The sequence below is a fragment of the Pezoporus occidentalis genome, unplaced genomic scaffold, assembly GCF_034315485.1.
Source record: "Pezoporus occidentalis ecotype Australia unplaced genomic scaffold, CSIRO_AGI_Poc_V1 ctg457, whole genome shotgun sequence".
Taxonomy (NCBI): Eukaryota; Metazoa; Chordata; class Aves; order Psittaciformes; family Psittacidae; genus Pezoporus; species Pezoporus occidentalis.
Genome location: NW_026915788.1, coordinates 70624 through 86570, shown reverse-complemented (window position 1 = coordinate 86570; position 15947 = coordinate 70624). Strand labels below are relative to the sequence as shown.

Genomic DNA, 15947 nt, shown 5'->3' with positions numbered 1-15947 from the left:
ATCAGGGAACGCGTCTTCCCGAGGAACAAACGCGTTGCTTCGAGCAGGCTTCAGGCTGTCGAGGCGCTCTGTTGGGCTGCACTTGATGAGGTGGAACCCGCCGGGGAAGCTCGTACGAGTCTCCCCGTGAGCTCGTTTGCCAGTCGGGCCGCGTTGCCGAGAGTGTCATAGCGGCTCTTCCCTTTCTGTAGACAGAGCTGGGGTAGACAGCAGTGATAGCTTCTGCTGACGACATCGCTGTGTCTGCGGACTGCCTGGGAAAGGTTTTGCACCTACAGGTTAAGCTTTTTGGTAGGGATGTTTAAACCTGTTGCAACGGTTTGGACTCCATGAACTACAGGAAGCCTTTTTAGGGGAGCGGGGGGCTGAGCAGTCTCCTGAACAGCAGCAGGATGAGTCTACATAATGTGTGAGAAACCCGATGGCAAATTGTGAGAGTTGGGATTTGCTCTAATGTCATTCACAAATTTATTTGTTTTTTTCACATCAGCGTTCCCTGGTGGGATGTGCACTACAGTAGCTGTGGTGACCTGTGGTTTTCAGTGATCTGTTGTGTAAATTGTAGAGACAATCCTTAGTGGCTGACCTTGATGCTGAATTGTGGACCACCACCAAATATGAAATATGGAGGTACTACACGTGGGCTTTCTTACACATAGTGTCTCTTTCTACCTTGAAGTCTTGTCAGGATAGAACTTGGCCAATTCCCCAGGGCTTTTACCAACACAGAATTTTTATATAAACTTAATGGATATAAATTTAATAGTTGTGTTTAATGGTACTGCTTAACATCACAGACTACTTGCAGAACCATTTCAGTGAATTTAATACAACTGAATCACTAAGTTTAACTGGCATGACCAAGATTATACAAGTAGAATCTCTCCCTTGCAGGCCTTGATAACAACAGCTTTTAAACCCCTTAAATTAAAAAATATTGGTATGTGTCTTTTTGGCTTAAAAACGTATTTATAGATAACTTTATATGTGGTATATGTATTGGGGGTACTTTTTTTTTTCCTGGTTCTTTCAGATATTAACAGCCCCCAAAAAGATGTACATTCTATTTCGTACACTCTTTCTCAAAAACTAAATATAAAGTAACCAGATGTGAATCAGAACATTTTTATTATTCTGTGTGAGTTTGTATGCAAACATTCTTTCTCCTTATTGAGGTAGAGGGAAGATTCAGATTTCTTAAAAATCACGTGGAAGATGGTTTGTCAGCATGCAAAGGAGAGTTGTAACTTAAATAAGCACCAAATAATGTGAAGACTGCATTCTAAGGAAGAAATGAGTAAGTCATACAGTGTATGATCTGAAACTTTCTGAGAAGGTATTGGTGAGAAACTGATTCAAGGATGTTAAAGTTGACTGTAATACTGAAAGCATTTGTACATGTTAATGTTGTTGTTGCAGTAGTTACCCCTAAATTGGGAAGTCAGTTTGGTAGGGCTTAGGTCCTCTGTTATTTCTGCAACTTGGAGCATGTGTGGGGACAGAGAGGGAGCATGAAATGCAAAATTTGAGTTATGTCTTGAATTTCTTGAAAATGTGTACTTTACCCTCAGAAAGCAGAACAACTGAAGTCAGTTAAGAAGAATGGGTACTGGAAGATTTGATGTATTTTAAAGGAATAAATCCAAATAGAGATTTTCAGATCTTGCTGATTTATTTAAAGGGCCATTTATGACTTTCATGAGTTGATGGTAAACCTCCAGTTACACTGAACCAGAATTTAGTTTCACTCTTGGCTCTAAACAAGCAAAAATATTGATAATGTGTTAAGAATGAATGGAAATGTTTTGTTTGTGGTTAGGTACACAGAACATTTCCTCACTTTCAGTACTGTTTGACGTTCTGAGCAAAACTAACCAAAGCATGTGTAGCCACAGGAGCTGTGCCATCTTCTGCACTGTAATTCTCTTTCAAATAAATAAAGCTGTGTGTCCCAAAGGCAGTTTTTGTATTTTTCTGTGTTCAGGTTCTCTTGCTCTACTTTTTTTTTTTTTTTTTTTTTGAAGGATGCTGTCAATTGTCCCACTGAAGTTGATAGGAGCAGTAAAAAATTTACTATTCAGTATCAGTACTTTATGACCCTCATACACAAACTCTCAGACTGCACTATGGGACCCTTTGTGCCCCAGGCACTGGAAATCTTGGGGTGGCATGTGTGTGAGGTGAGGGGGCACAAGTATGGTCACTGCTGCAGTTTGTATCAAAGCTCTTGTTTATTTGGTCTGAACAGACAGAAATGTACAGACTGTACCAAGGCTTCAGTGAGCAAATTCCCGGTGAACAAGCAGCTTCCAAATCTCAGGGTTTTATTGTCCAAATTCAGCTCTTGGACCTGCAGTTCACCTTGTAGCACAGCAACAGGCCCTGAAAGCTGGAGGGAGAAAGGGTTAAAGAGCCTTCCCTTTCACCTTAGGCAAATATGCAAGAAGTACTTGGACAAGAACAGTATGTCAGGAGTGCAGCTGGGAAGAGGGAGAGCTGTTTGTTTTTTATCCTCCCCCAGAGTACAATCTATTTAAATATTTACATGGTCTCTTGCTAAAAGGCTTCCTGTCCTATACTTTTCTGGTTTACTATTAAGTTATGAATGGGGGAGAGGAAAAGATTTGTAATTGGTAATTCCTCCACTTTGAAAAAGTGTAGTTATTCTATTTACTCAGAGAAATATGGTAGTAGTCATTTTTAAACACATTTAAATGGTTTCATTGAAGCTTGTGCTCTGCTGTTGAATATCATTTCTTCTTTTCATGTACTTTATATATTTTATAATCTTAATAGGCTATCTGAACATACAGTAAAAATAGGAAATTTCAGACGATACAACCTTTCAGAGAAAGCAGTGGAACACTAATATGTAGGTAGTTTCAGAAGATTAATAATATAGATAACATAAAGAACTTGTAAATGCAGGAATTATATATTCAGTATCTCATAAACAGTTATGAATAGGCAGTAGGTCCTTCACTGATGAACACCTTAGTTCTAGCATTGGTCACACCCTGTGTGTCTGTTCTGCATAGACTCATCTGCTAGGTCATGGCATCTAAAACTGTGAAACTATTCAAGGCATCTGTGTTAGTTTACAGAATCAGTGGTATTTAATGATGTGAAACATATTGGATTACAAAGCTCTTGCAAGGGTGGAAAAGTAAAAACAGAGCTCCTTAGGGTCCAGAGGAAAGACTTCAGCAAGTGGTTAGTATTACACCTAGGAAAGGTTGATTTAAAATCAGCAGATCATAGGAGACAGTATGGTTAACCACGTCTATAGTCTTTGTTGGACTGAGGCCTTGATTGTTACTCGTGGGTCAAAATTAAAGGTATTTCACTTCAACATAAAATGAGTTTTATAAGGAATGTATTTTTCACACCATACAGACTTTCAAGACATAATTTGAATGTAATTTAGCATGAGAAGGAGTCTGTTTAATTTGATAGTAATAAGTATTTCATGTTGTCTTTTCATAGTCATAATTTTGTCAGATTTGTAACTGATATACTAGAGCTGTTTGGTTTTGAAGAGCGCTATGCATGTACCCTAGGTAGCCTTCAAAGAGTAAAAATGAAGTGACTGACAGAACTTTGAGAGGCTTTGGCAAGGTTGGTACAAAAGTTTGCGGCCCTTTAATTATTAATTTGGAAGCAATCCTTACTTTGTTGTATAATTACATATATAATCCCCTTGTCAAAGACTGTGGCAAAATCTGAAATTAAAAATGAAGCAGAAAATGTATTTTATCATACATAGGTTGAGGTGCAGGAAAGCCCATCAGTATGTGCCTGATTTTAAGTTGCTGTACACATGATGGTGTGATCTAAATCTCAAATACAGTTAGATTTTACTTAGTATTCAAAACTCCCTTCAGTCTGGATAAGACCTGCAGTTGAAGTGACCTTGGCAACTACAAATCCCAGGGAGCACTGCTTTTAGCAGGTTTGTGCAACCGGATTGGCATCCTGCAGGGACCAATGGCAAGCCGAGAATTCAAGAAAATTCATGTGTGTCAGCTGCCGGCATTAAAATTCACTGGAGAGAACTGCAGACTTGGTGGAAGCTGTGTTTTCCCTCAGGCTACCTGTATCTCACCCTTGTGTGAGCTTTGTAGTGATATTCGGGTTTACACTCTCCGTGCCTGGGTTGAAAAAGCCTGCTGGACTAGTCCAGATGGATGCAATTCTGAACTGCAGACCGGATGACTTGGAAGATTACTACAATCTGCTAGAATGTGATGAACTGTCTACGGTAAGAGCCTTCCCCACTGCCCTCCCGGCTAATATTTTAAGTGTGCTTATTTATCTACAGGGGGGATTTGGAGTTATGTCTACAGACAGGACTATCTGAAATGCATTATGAACCTTCTTGTTGCTTTTAGTGTCTCCCTTTGTGAAGCTCAATTTTCTGATCTGCATACTGATGTTAAGATCCTAGAACAAAGCTCAAAAGTGTCCTATAAAGCTGGATTGTAGTATAGGTATAGCTGAAATAATAATTTATTCATTAGTTTAGTTCAGCGTGTGATACGGTTATGAATCATGAGCCAACTGCTTAAATTTGACAACATCGAAGTAACTTTTTTTTAATTTATTTTTTTTGTTTTAAAACTTGCAGCTAATAAGAATGAATGTTCATAGGTGTAGGTAACTGATAATGCTATTGAGTTTCTCAAGTTAATATGCCTGTTTTAAAATTAAAAAAAAACCTTGTATTCATTGGTTGGAAAACAAAAAATAATACCTTATTAATAAATGCTAATTTTAATAATATTTTGGTAGCAGATACATACTTCGTAATGAGATCTAGCTAAGCAATTGTTAAACATTTTGTAGCTAAAACAACTGGAGTTTTTTCCCAAAGGCGCCTCTATAATCTTTTTGATAGTCTAAGTTAGAGGTACGCTAATATTTTTTAATCTAGTTGTTATATTAACTGAAATTTGTGTTTCAATTTTGGAATTTTGGAAAAGTTTGGATTAATGAAGGATGTATTCACTGTGGATAAAAGCTGTATTTTGCTCAGAAAATTTAAGCTGATGCTCCCATCTGTCGTAGTGGTCAAATGCTGGGAAAATATCTCTGTCATTTCTATCACTAAAAGCATACTAATAAGTACCTTTGATCTGTTATGGAAGGCAATTTAAAGCTTTTCCTGAGATAACTCCTAAAAAGTCATCCCAGCAGAGGGCGGCGTTAAAATTTCAGTGCAGGCTTGTTCGCAGATGCTGTTTCTTAATTTTCTACCTCGCACTGATTCCTTAAGGGCTTAGCAATTAATGAGTAGTTCAGGTACATGTGATGATGATTTTTCAAATTGCTTAAAATTAAATTAAATTAAAATGATGGAATAAATGCTAATAGGTCTTGAAAAATAATCTGTTGAGTATTATTTATTAAGAGAATCAGCAGATGTTGCTAAATTATTTTTGACATGGGAGTAGGAACTCAGATCATGAGTTGACTGAATACCACGATTGCCTGCCTTCAGGATGGTGCACACTACTTTTAACATCTAACAGAAATCTGAAGCATTATAGGTGCTTTGGAATCACATTACTTTGCATATGTGGTCAAGTATTTGTAGCAACACATGCTTCTTTAGGCATATACAGCACATTCCCAGCTGAGTATTTTCATCTGACCTCCTGAATATTCTCGTCTTGATCTGATCTGATGAAATTTAAGCACAAATATTCTCAATTTCTAAAGATTTTGCCTGTGTTCAAGTAAACATCCATGTTCATCCTTGGCTTCTTGTAGAATTGAGCACAGGAACACCTAATTCATCTTGTGATTTGAGAGGAACAGGGGAGATTTAAGCTACATCCTTCTTCCACAAACAGTTTTATTCATATATAGTGTGTATTAGACACCTTTCTTGGCAAAACATCTCACTGAATCTTTTAGATAAATTTCATATATTTTGTATAAACTTTTATATGTACTGATTTTTTTTTTTTTTTAAACTGAAGTCATCCACGCTATACCTCCACTATTGCACATATTTTAGCTTTCCAGTTCCCCTCTATATAACCAATTTTTTTTTGCCTGTACTAAAGCTTGTAAAAATGAATAGGAAAGAGTATTTCAGCATTCTTTGTTGTTCCTCTCAACCCCTTTCAAAAGGCAAATTTGAAAATAGTTTCTGTGTGTATGTATTTACTCACTTTAAGTCTCACCATTGTGTTTAGGTTGAACAAATTCTTGCAGAATTTAAGATTAAAGCCCTTGAATGTCATCCTGACAAACATCCTGGAAACCCCAAAGCAGGTATGTATTCTTCCTCCTTAAAAACAATCTATTTTCTTTTTTCTTATTGTAACATGACTAAGATGTTAAATTCAGCTTTAAAACTTTATTAAATGTTATTTTCCCCCAGTGTAATTTGTCAGGTGTATTGAGTATACTGTTTTTAAATAGCAAGCTTTAATATTAATTTCTAACACTTGCACACTCCTAGACACTAGAGCAGGAAGGCACTTTTTTTTTTTTCCGTAAGACTTCCAATTTTTTTTCTTTCTATGGCAAAACATCTTTTAATCCAGAAAATATTTATGGAACGTATCCTTTTCTAGTCCTGTAAAGTTGGCTTGCTTCCATGCTCAGTGGCATTCAAGTGCCATACTTGCGTCAACTAGTTAATTTGCTTACATGAACAAGCCCATCAGGAACACATTAAATGTACTTTAGTTTCTTTTAATGTAATTTAATGACTTGAAATAAAGAGAAACCAGCACCAGATGAGTAGCCATCTGTTTGCAGAACAGCAGCCAGCATTTGTGTTTATGAAAGTGTGCAGTTCATCATACATGTGACAGCTAAGCAGCACCTGAGTTATTTGGAGGCAATCTTACTGGATTCATAACCACAAGATAGCTGTAATCAATGCTCACTAGTATCTGAATAGTTTATATTCTTATAGTAAAGGTGGTTCTGATCATATTTATGATTCCCACCAGAAATTTGATGTAGAATAATTAAATATACTTCTTATTTTGAGTAATGCATAAAGGTTTTCCTTTGGATTCTTCCTATTAGTTTTAAGCTGAACAACTTACATATAAACGGAACATCCTGGCTTACCTACTTGTTTGAGTTTGACCTCATCCCCACTCTCCGCTGAAGCAGCAGAGCTGTGAATAGAGTAGATGTTAAATGAGACTTGTACTCCACTGCCTTGAGCTGAGCTCTCAGCAGGGCTTGGCTTTCCTTATTGATGTGCTGTCCTAGCCTAGAATCAGAAAGCTGATGGGATAGAGAGGTTAAACAGTGAAATAGGTGGGGGCTTTCAGAATGCCTTACAAGGAAACCCTGAGATTTGGTGTTTGAGAGGTGATCTACCACCTAATAACAGTAACCTGGTAAGTAATCATTTATTATAAATGATTTCACAAGTACCAAGGAAACCAATGGAATCAACCTTGTCTGCTGGAAATTTTGGCTGTTGCAGCAGGGAAGCAAGAGACTATTCCAGTGCATGGTCCTGTTCTGTTTGCACCACCCCACAGTCCATGTGGTTCACGCCATCACCACCCACAATTAATTGAAGTAACTGAAAGAAAGCGTCCAAGTGACAAATGTTAGAGCAGCCTTGTTTGACGAGAAATGTTGTGTTCCATTTACCCGAACATGCTGTATTTATTTGAAATAACTTTTTACAGCAGTAGTGAAAGTTTACTTTTTATTGTTTATTTCATCATCTTAAAGTTCAGTAAGGAGTAATTAAAGTAGACCTCTTATTTCTTGAAAAGTAGTAACACTAGAAAAAAGAAACCTAATAGAACTGCCCCCTTAACCTGTTGTTTGATTTATAGTTATCAATTTTGATTAGCATTTGGGCTTAGTGTATTTCAAAAGAAATCTCTCTAATTTGTAGACTGGAATAAATGAATAGTAATAATAATAGATCACTGTAATACAGGTGACTCATAGATAAAATCAAAGTCTTTATAGCCCTTCTACAAATAGTAACATGCAGCTGCATCCTTAGTAACCATTTAATGACAAATTACTCTGTAGGGAAAAAAAATAGCTCTCATTCATGCAGCCTGGTATTCAGGACAGCATTTTAGTATATGTAGAAAACATCTAATAAAATGCACAAGTTATTTAAATTATATTTCGATTTCTCTTCTTGTTTGTCAATTTTCGCTTGTGTGCTGTGACCCATCCTGTCCCCTTTCCCCCACTTATGTTTTTTCTTGGTGGTGTGCTTTGCTCTAACTTCCTTGCTGCTGTCGATGTAAGCATGTTTCTTCTAAGCATTCTGACTGGTTTAATTTTCTTTTTAAAGGAAGTCTGAAGGGGGCGAGTTGTGCCTTTTGCCTGCTGTAAGTTTCTCTGGACTTTAAATTGAGGAGATTTTGAAGATGGTAGACAAATGAGCATAGAATAGGTAGGGTTGGAATGGACCCCAAGATCATCCACTTCCAACCCCACGCCATGGGCAGGGACACCCCACACCAAACCATACCACCCAAGGCTTTGTCCATCTCGGCCCCAAACACTGCCAGGGATGGAGCGCTTACAACCTCCCTGGGCAACCCACTCCAGTGCCTCATTTGAAAAGTGTATCAGTTGTCCACCAAAGGTGCTATGATCCTAAAGTCAGCTAAACTGTGCAAAGTTGTAAGCAGAACAACCACACACATACCTTTGTGATTTAGTTCTTGTGCCTCGTTTACTCTGCTTGCTCTAAGCCTTTGTTGGCAGCTCCCCTTTCACATCTGAATTAATTTATTTGAAAAGAAATACTGACTTCAGTATCATTTTGGTTTTTGTTCTAGTGGAGAATTTTCAGAAGCTGCAGCAAGCTAAGGAAATTCTTACTAATGAAGAGAGTCGAGCGCGTTACGATTACTGGCGACGAAGCAAAATTACCATTCCATTCCAGCAGTGGGAGGCCTTGAGCAATTCTGTGAAAACGGTTCGTGGTGTGTTAAGTCTGGGCCTTCAGGAGCAGGGGGAGGTAGGACTGGTCCAGGGAAAATGCAGCAGTGAGTGGGGGTTTAACTTGAGGGTTAAGCAACTTAAGGGTTAAACACTTCAGCACACTTTGCTTTTGTAGGAACCTTTTATTATTTTCAAAATTAAAGCTAGGACCTGTGTATAATATATTCTCCTTCTGGTATGTTGCTTATCAGATGGGTTTTCATGCTATGTGATGAAATAAAGAGCTCATTGAAAAATCTAGGTTCCCTGGAACCCTGGGCTTCATACAGGTCTTTGGAGGGGCCCTGCTAGGCTAATGGGGTGATTTGTGACAAGCAGGTGTTCTGATGGTTGTTTACCCTCCTAATTCTGTTAGTGAATTAATGTGGTGGCATGTTCCTGTTAGATCCTAATTATGTAATGTTTGATTATTTTTTTTTCCTTCCTTATGAGGGTGAATGGTAGCTACAAGTCTGCATGGTCATATTTTAGGGCAGGTGAATATGTACTCATATTGCCAGTTCTACCCACCTCAGTTCTGCTTATGAGAGAAGCTTGAGAGCCTCTTCAACTAAAGCATTATGCCTAAGTTTAAATGTTTGCTCGAAATACCCTATCAAGCTTAGTTCAGTTCCAAATAGAAATAATTCCACAGACTTCAATAGTGAATCTTTCCAAATCATCTTGTTTTCAAAAGGCACCTTAAAGTCAAAGACAGCTTTGAAAACAGACATTTCTAAGTCACTCTAGCCCTCTTTAAAAAGTGTCTAAAGACATAAGAGAAGAAACTGATCAAAACACCCTTGGAATTATTTGGTGCACTTGTACTTTGTTCTTCGTCCCCTGACATAAACTATCCTCTCAAATGCTATTTCTGTAATTAGCTGTGCTTTCCTCTATCCTATTGTCCTGCAAGTTTCTCTGTAATATATGCTTTGTTTGACCATTCATTACAACAGTGTAAAAAAGAAGAGAAGTTCAGTAAAAATCTTTTAAAGCATAGTACTTTGTTCTTTATTTGTAATTTTTGCATTTCTTTAGTCAATGCATTGGGCTGTCCAAAATAAGAAGGACCAAATGCTGGAAGCTCCTGGCTCGAATAATAGCAGCATCGTAACTAGTGAGATTTGGACCCAAAAGACTGAAAACAGTGAAGAAGGACTGTCAGATGGGAACAAGGAGCAAGATGATGTTGCAATTCCTGATGGGAAACCACAGTCTTCAAAGAATCCAGACTCCCCAAGTAAGTGAAACCAGAAGTTAGAGAAAACTGCATTATCCAGGAATTGGCCCGAAAAGCAGGCTTTGTCATGAGAATTCTTCTCCAGAATATGTTTAACTGGGAGCTTTTTTAATGTGGGTTTGGGTTGGGATTTTGTTTTGGGTTTTACGTTGTTTATTATTTATTTAACTTTGAAGCTTTCAGACCTTTCTTTCTCCCTACCCCATGTTTTTTTGCTTGATTGCTAGTAAACCCTAAAACTTGAGAAGAAAAAAATTAAACCAAAATGGAAAGTTCAGTTTTACTTCTGTATCAAAATAAAAAAAAAAAAAAGAGGGGGTGGAGGAGGGGAATTATTTTCAGTGATTTTATTTAAAATAACTTTAAAAACTGTTAAAATATTTAGGTATTTTACTTTTTTTTAATGCGTCATTCAGTGTTTCTGCACAGTTTGCACCTGACGACTTAATGAGGACTAAAAATTGAGAGTTGAAGGTTTCTTTTCCATTTGAACAGTTTGTTTTTAAATAGTGCATGCAGCAGAATAAATGTGTATTTTAAAAGCTGTCATTTGACCATTTCCTGTCTGCTGCTTAGGTTTGTATGCTTGAATCAAAGTTTACTTACCACAATGGCCACCCTTTGTTCTGCTTGATTCTTCAGGGGTTTTATAACCTTAGGCTTATGTTATCAGAGAACTACTATTAAACAAAGTTCTGTAATTTCTTCCCAGCTTGGTCAAACAGGAAATTATGTTGAACTATGAGGATAGCAAAACCTGACCGAATCCCAAACATGGGTGGAATGCAGAAAAAAGATAAGAAAATTGTACAAACGTATGTGAAGTGCAACTGAAAATTTTACATTTTAAAAATATGCTTTATAACATTATACGATTGGCTATTTTTTGGTAATGAAATTGTCACTATATCCTTTGTAGATCAAAAACATTTCAAAGTAAATAAACCATCATCTTGTTCCTTGTAATGGTGATCTTTCTTTGCAGGCATCTTCTTTCTCATAATATTTTTTAAGTTTTAGTTTAATTTCCAGAGATCTGAATGGTAAAAATATCAAACTCATCCAATGCCTACTTAATTTATCCAGTAGGCATATATTTATATTAATAAATGTTAATATTAAAAGATATTTGACAGGGCCTGTATGCCCTTCAGTGTTCATAGTTGTTGTTAGGACATTGATAATGGTTTTGTCTTGGTCCAGGAAAATTTTGTATATAGAATTCCACTATTAAACTGGGATATTTTCAGTTCATATCTGCTTGTTTGTAAGAATTATGGCTACAGTACTCATAGTGAGTAAGAGATTGTAACACAAAGCCTGGTAATAGGTTTCAGCTTCTTGATATAGAAAGATCACATTTTAGCATTGAGAGGCCATAGATCATAAATTTTGCACAGTGAAAAAAAAAAAAAAGAAAGCCATCTGTGGCTTCTGTCCTCACTGCTGCCTTTCATGTACTTGAGATTTAACATGTCACTCTCCCTTTTTCTTTAGACTAAGCAAATGCAATTTATTCAGTTTTTCTTTGTAAGCCCTCTTTTTCTGTATAGCCGTTATTTTTGGTGTTCTCCTTTAGACTGTTTCCAGCTGATATATATCTTGAAGATTGGTGTTTGCTTGAGTTCTTGTTCAAGTGGTGCCAGGAATACAGGTTGTCCCTGCTAGTCAAGATCCCTGGAAGTAACCATTCTTTTACTTTTTTCTTGATAAGATTATAGAGTATTACTTCAGACAACTTAGTTTTATACATGTTTATAATAATGTACTTGTCTTTCTCTTTTAACCTCAGGATTTTCAGAGGCAAATTATTGGCACTTGCGTTTCCGCTGGTCAGGGGATGCTCCGTCAGAGCTTCTGAGGAAATTCAGAAACTATGAGATCTAAAAGTACACATAAGATCATCTGTTCAACGATTCAGTATTGTTTTTTCCAGCAGTTATAAGCTATTTGTATTTTGTATTGATGCATTGCGATGTGAACGTTGTTTGAATAAATGTTTTAATACTGGTTTGCTCACACATGATATGAGCATTATGGGTGGAGGTCTTTTTGTTTAATGAGCAAACTTAAATAAGCAAAGCCCTTTTCAGTATTAATATAAAGTAATTTTGTGACGTTATGTAACATCCTATATATTGTTTCTTGTACTCTTAAGTACTGTGTAGTGAATAATATTTTTCTTAATGCTGTGATGTTATGAAGAACATACTCTTGGTAGAATCAAAAGTCAATGTTAGACTCCAGCAAATGATACTATTATGTAATTATCTTCCAAAAGCCATATGACAATGAGCTTTAAACAAAACTGTGCTTATTTCTAAACTGTGTATTCTGGTTCACTTCTCCACTGCATTGTTCTTCCTGTAGTGATTTATAGTGCACACATGCCTAATACTGTTACAAACTTAATCTGTTGGAGAATTGTGATCTTACAGTATGAATTAAATAAGAAGGTTCTTATTATTCAGGAAGGTCACCGTGATAGATCAAGCACTCCTAGAAATCCCTTCACTTTCTTATTTGTTAAGCAAGTATACTTTTTGCACCAGCTGTTTATTGTGGAAGGCAGTTTCTGAACTTCAGTTCTCCAGTTAGCAACTTTCTTCTTAAGATTTATTGGTGAACAACTAATACCCTGGTGTGTGTGCCAGCATTGGCCTGCCTGAACCTAGAGACCGTTTCTCACACTGTGGCTTAATATTAATTTACCTCCTGGCTCTGGCTGGGTAGACAGGGTCTTATCGAGGTTTTGTATGGTGAAGAATGAAGAATCAGGCTAGTCAGCATTAATATGTTTTCCATATTTTGGACAACTTTTCATATTCTACATTGTTTATTTTCTTCTTTGTAAACCCAGATAATGTGTCGGGTATTGACATTGTATTTTTGTGCAGGCAGGTAATTCCATCAGCAACAAATAAAAACGCATGCATACAAAAAGGGGTTGTTTTCATTTTTTGTTAAATTAAAATCCTCTGCCCACCACAGAGATCCCTTTTGAATTTCTTATTTGTACCTGCAGTGGTTAAAAGCTTAAGGGAGTCCAGTTATGAATCTTCATCTCCGTGGAAAGTCTCATGTGAAAATTCCAGTCTTCTCCCAGCGTGGAAACAATATTACAATGTCTGTCTCTCCCTGCCCTGGAGTGATATATTTGGGTATGATGTGTGGAGTGACCTCCTGACCTTCTCCTGTTTGGTGCCTGTTTGCTATGAATTGTAACACAAGTGCCTGCCAATGGAATCCTGATAATATGTTCAACATTAACCTTCTTAGAATATTTATCCTGGTGCCAGTTTTCTTTATGGGGAATGATACCAGTGCTTATGCTGGCTGTGTTTGTACCACTTTAAAAGTTCAAAGTACTAGTGTTATGCTGATAAAATGACATCAATCCTAGATTTGATAGCATCAGTAGCAATAGCTATTTTTACAGCACATCATCCTGATTATCCAAAATCTTTTATTTCATCCTACATGTTTTTCCCTTGCATATTTTGCAGCTGAAAATGTTATAGAGATTAGATTAATAATTCTCTGTAATATCTGCTAAATGGAATTACAGATTTTCTTCTAGTGCATATACTTCTTTATATAAAGGTATTTTTACTCAAGAAAGACTGTCAATCCATTTTATAGGGAGGGACTGTAAGGAATGTCAAACAGTAGTAACTCTAGTTCATGTGAAGGATATAAAGTAATGGGGTAGAATTTTTCTATAACAAAAAGATGGAAATGCACCCAGCTGCATTTCTTTAAATCAGATGGCAGCTCAGATTCTCCTCTCTCAATTTCACTTGCTTGCAATGGTAAAAGGCGTAGTTGGAAGGATGATATAGCGCCTAACCAGCTGGTTTCCTGTGAGAAGTGAGTATACAATAGACCTTTAAAGAGCAAACTCATTTTTCATGTCATTAGAACCGATGTTATTATTAGCCAATTATAACATAGTTTGTTTTGGCAAAACACCTTTAGATATCCTGAATAATTGCAGATATTTGGAAGACTCTTAGCCCAGAAAAAAACTGGTAACAAAACCTACATTTTGCAACACAAAAATGCGAGTACTGATCTCTAACAGGTATTTGCCTAGTGAAGGGGGCAGATTATTAACTGATGCTCTAGTGCACCAGTACAGCCTTTTTTTTTTTTTTTATTTTTCTATTTATGTTTGTATTTAACTTGAAGTGGTCCAATTTTCTGTATTTCTCAAATAGAGTTGAATTAACCTATTCCTACCAGAGCAAACCCAGAGGCACTGGAAAGCAAGAGGAAGCTGTGCAGCCTGTTTTGCTTTTGGGAAAACATTGGTGAGACCTGACCTGTTTGCCAGTAAGAACATTTAACTGGAGTAACTGGGATGCCCAGTTCTCCCTCACATTAGTAATAGAAGAAATAAGCTGACAAATCAGTCTGTTAGATGATTCAGGGTCTACCTCCCAAGTTTGAACTGCGTTTTTTTTCATTTTTATTACTATTTTATTTTAAATACATAGTATTTTTAGAAGTTTTCTGCAAGTAGCATAAAAAGATCCAGCAAAAGCCCCATTATCCACAATAACGTGTGCCTTGGCTTCTGCATTGGTAAGCACATAACATGCTTAATATGCTTAAATACTAATTGAAGCAGGGGTTGTAAGGTGGATCTCTAAAGCTCTGTGAAGATGTGATTAAGAGGCAAGAGTTGGGTACACACAGCTTTTCAGTGGCAACAGAAAATTTAACTTTCTTTGCAAAATGGAGACAGCTGCATAAGGGACAGTTGTGGGGTGGGGAACAACAGCAACAAAGCAGATGCTATGTATTAGAAGTATCTAAAGTTGGAGAAAGAGGGCTGCTACCTGTAAGGGATGGCAAGGTCCCATTTTCTTCTTTAGCACTTCTTCTGAGTTGTTTAGCTAGGTAGCAAAGGGTTCTGAACCTTCTGGATACCTGAGGAGTCTGACTTGGAGTGTGCTTTCACTACGCAGTGACTGAGCATTAACATGCTTGAGTGCTTTGTTAGCTGTAGCTCCAAATGACTTGTCATAGATTGGTATGAAAATAAGCAGACCTGTGAGGTGCGCCTAGTTCCTCTGAAGTCTGGTCAAAAGTATGGATTAAACTTGGCTGTAACTGGACATTAGTGAGGGCTAATGATATTTCAGCCGGAAGTTATGAGGTAGCAGATGGGGGTACAGGTAGATGATGACAATAAAATACAGAGAATAGGGAATGTTGTTTAATACTGTTTCTAGGCCTCTGAAACTCTGTCAATCAATTCTGTAATATTAAAAAATAAGCAACTATTTAGCCAGCTGTTTGCAATGAAACAGAGCAGCTCGAGGGGAGGGGATGTTCTTGAATTGTATAAAATCAATATATTTTTTAATTACTGCTGTCTTGTCTGTTTTTGTGCAAATGCTGAAAATGTAGGATTGACAATGTTCTAGTTCTACACAAGCTTTTTATTTTGCCAGTATTTGCCAAGTTGTTTTGCCAGTGTTTCCCAAGTGGCAATATAAGAGTTTGAAGTTTTGATGATGAATACAGATAGTATATGACTTGAAATCTCAGGCTGAATAATGCTTAATGATAGGTAAGGTCATTTCCTGAATGCTTGTTTTCCTCTTTAAATGGGCGTGGAGGACAGGGGGAAAAAAAGGCAGTATATATGTTCTGTAATAGAAGCAAGTATCCTGATGATTAAAAGAGATAGTGGGTAGTTTTAATTTCCTGAGCACGAACATTGCTATCTTACAGTTTCATATCTGAAATG

The 15947-nt window shown here is 37.0% G+C and overlaps 1 protein-coding gene and 1 long non-coding RNA gene across 6 annotated transcripts; both read left to right on the top strand.

Annotated features, from left to right (window-relative positions):
* Positions 1-213: 213 nt before the first annotated feature.
* On the top strand, positions 214-1960 carry LOC134172441 (uncharacterized). Of its 5 annotated transcripts, none has more exons than XR_009967921.1 (3): positions 214-278; positions 491-630; positions 1176-1960. It is a non-coding gene; the product is annotated as an uncharacterized LOC134172441 (long non-coding RNA). The 5 variants fall into 5 exon arrangements; XR_009967920.1 differs by having other exon boundaries at positions 214-291; XR_009967919.1 differs by having other exon boundaries at positions 220-318.
* A 1492-nt stretch (positions 1961-3452) lies between these two features.
* DNAJC12 (DnaJ heat shock protein family (Hsp40) member C12) lies at positions 3453-13129 on the top strand. The gene is made up of 5 exons (XM_062635543.1): positions 3453-4261; positions 6204-6282; positions 8799-8938; positions 9985-10186; positions 11979-13129. The coding sequence occupies exons 1-5, from the start codon at positions 4184-4186 to the stop codon at positions 12071-12073; spliced, it is 594 nt and encodes a 197-aa protein (XP_062491527.1). The 5' UTR covers positions 3453-4183; the 3' UTR covers positions 12074-13129.
* The last annotated feature ends 2818 nt before the right edge of the window (positions 13130-15947 follow it).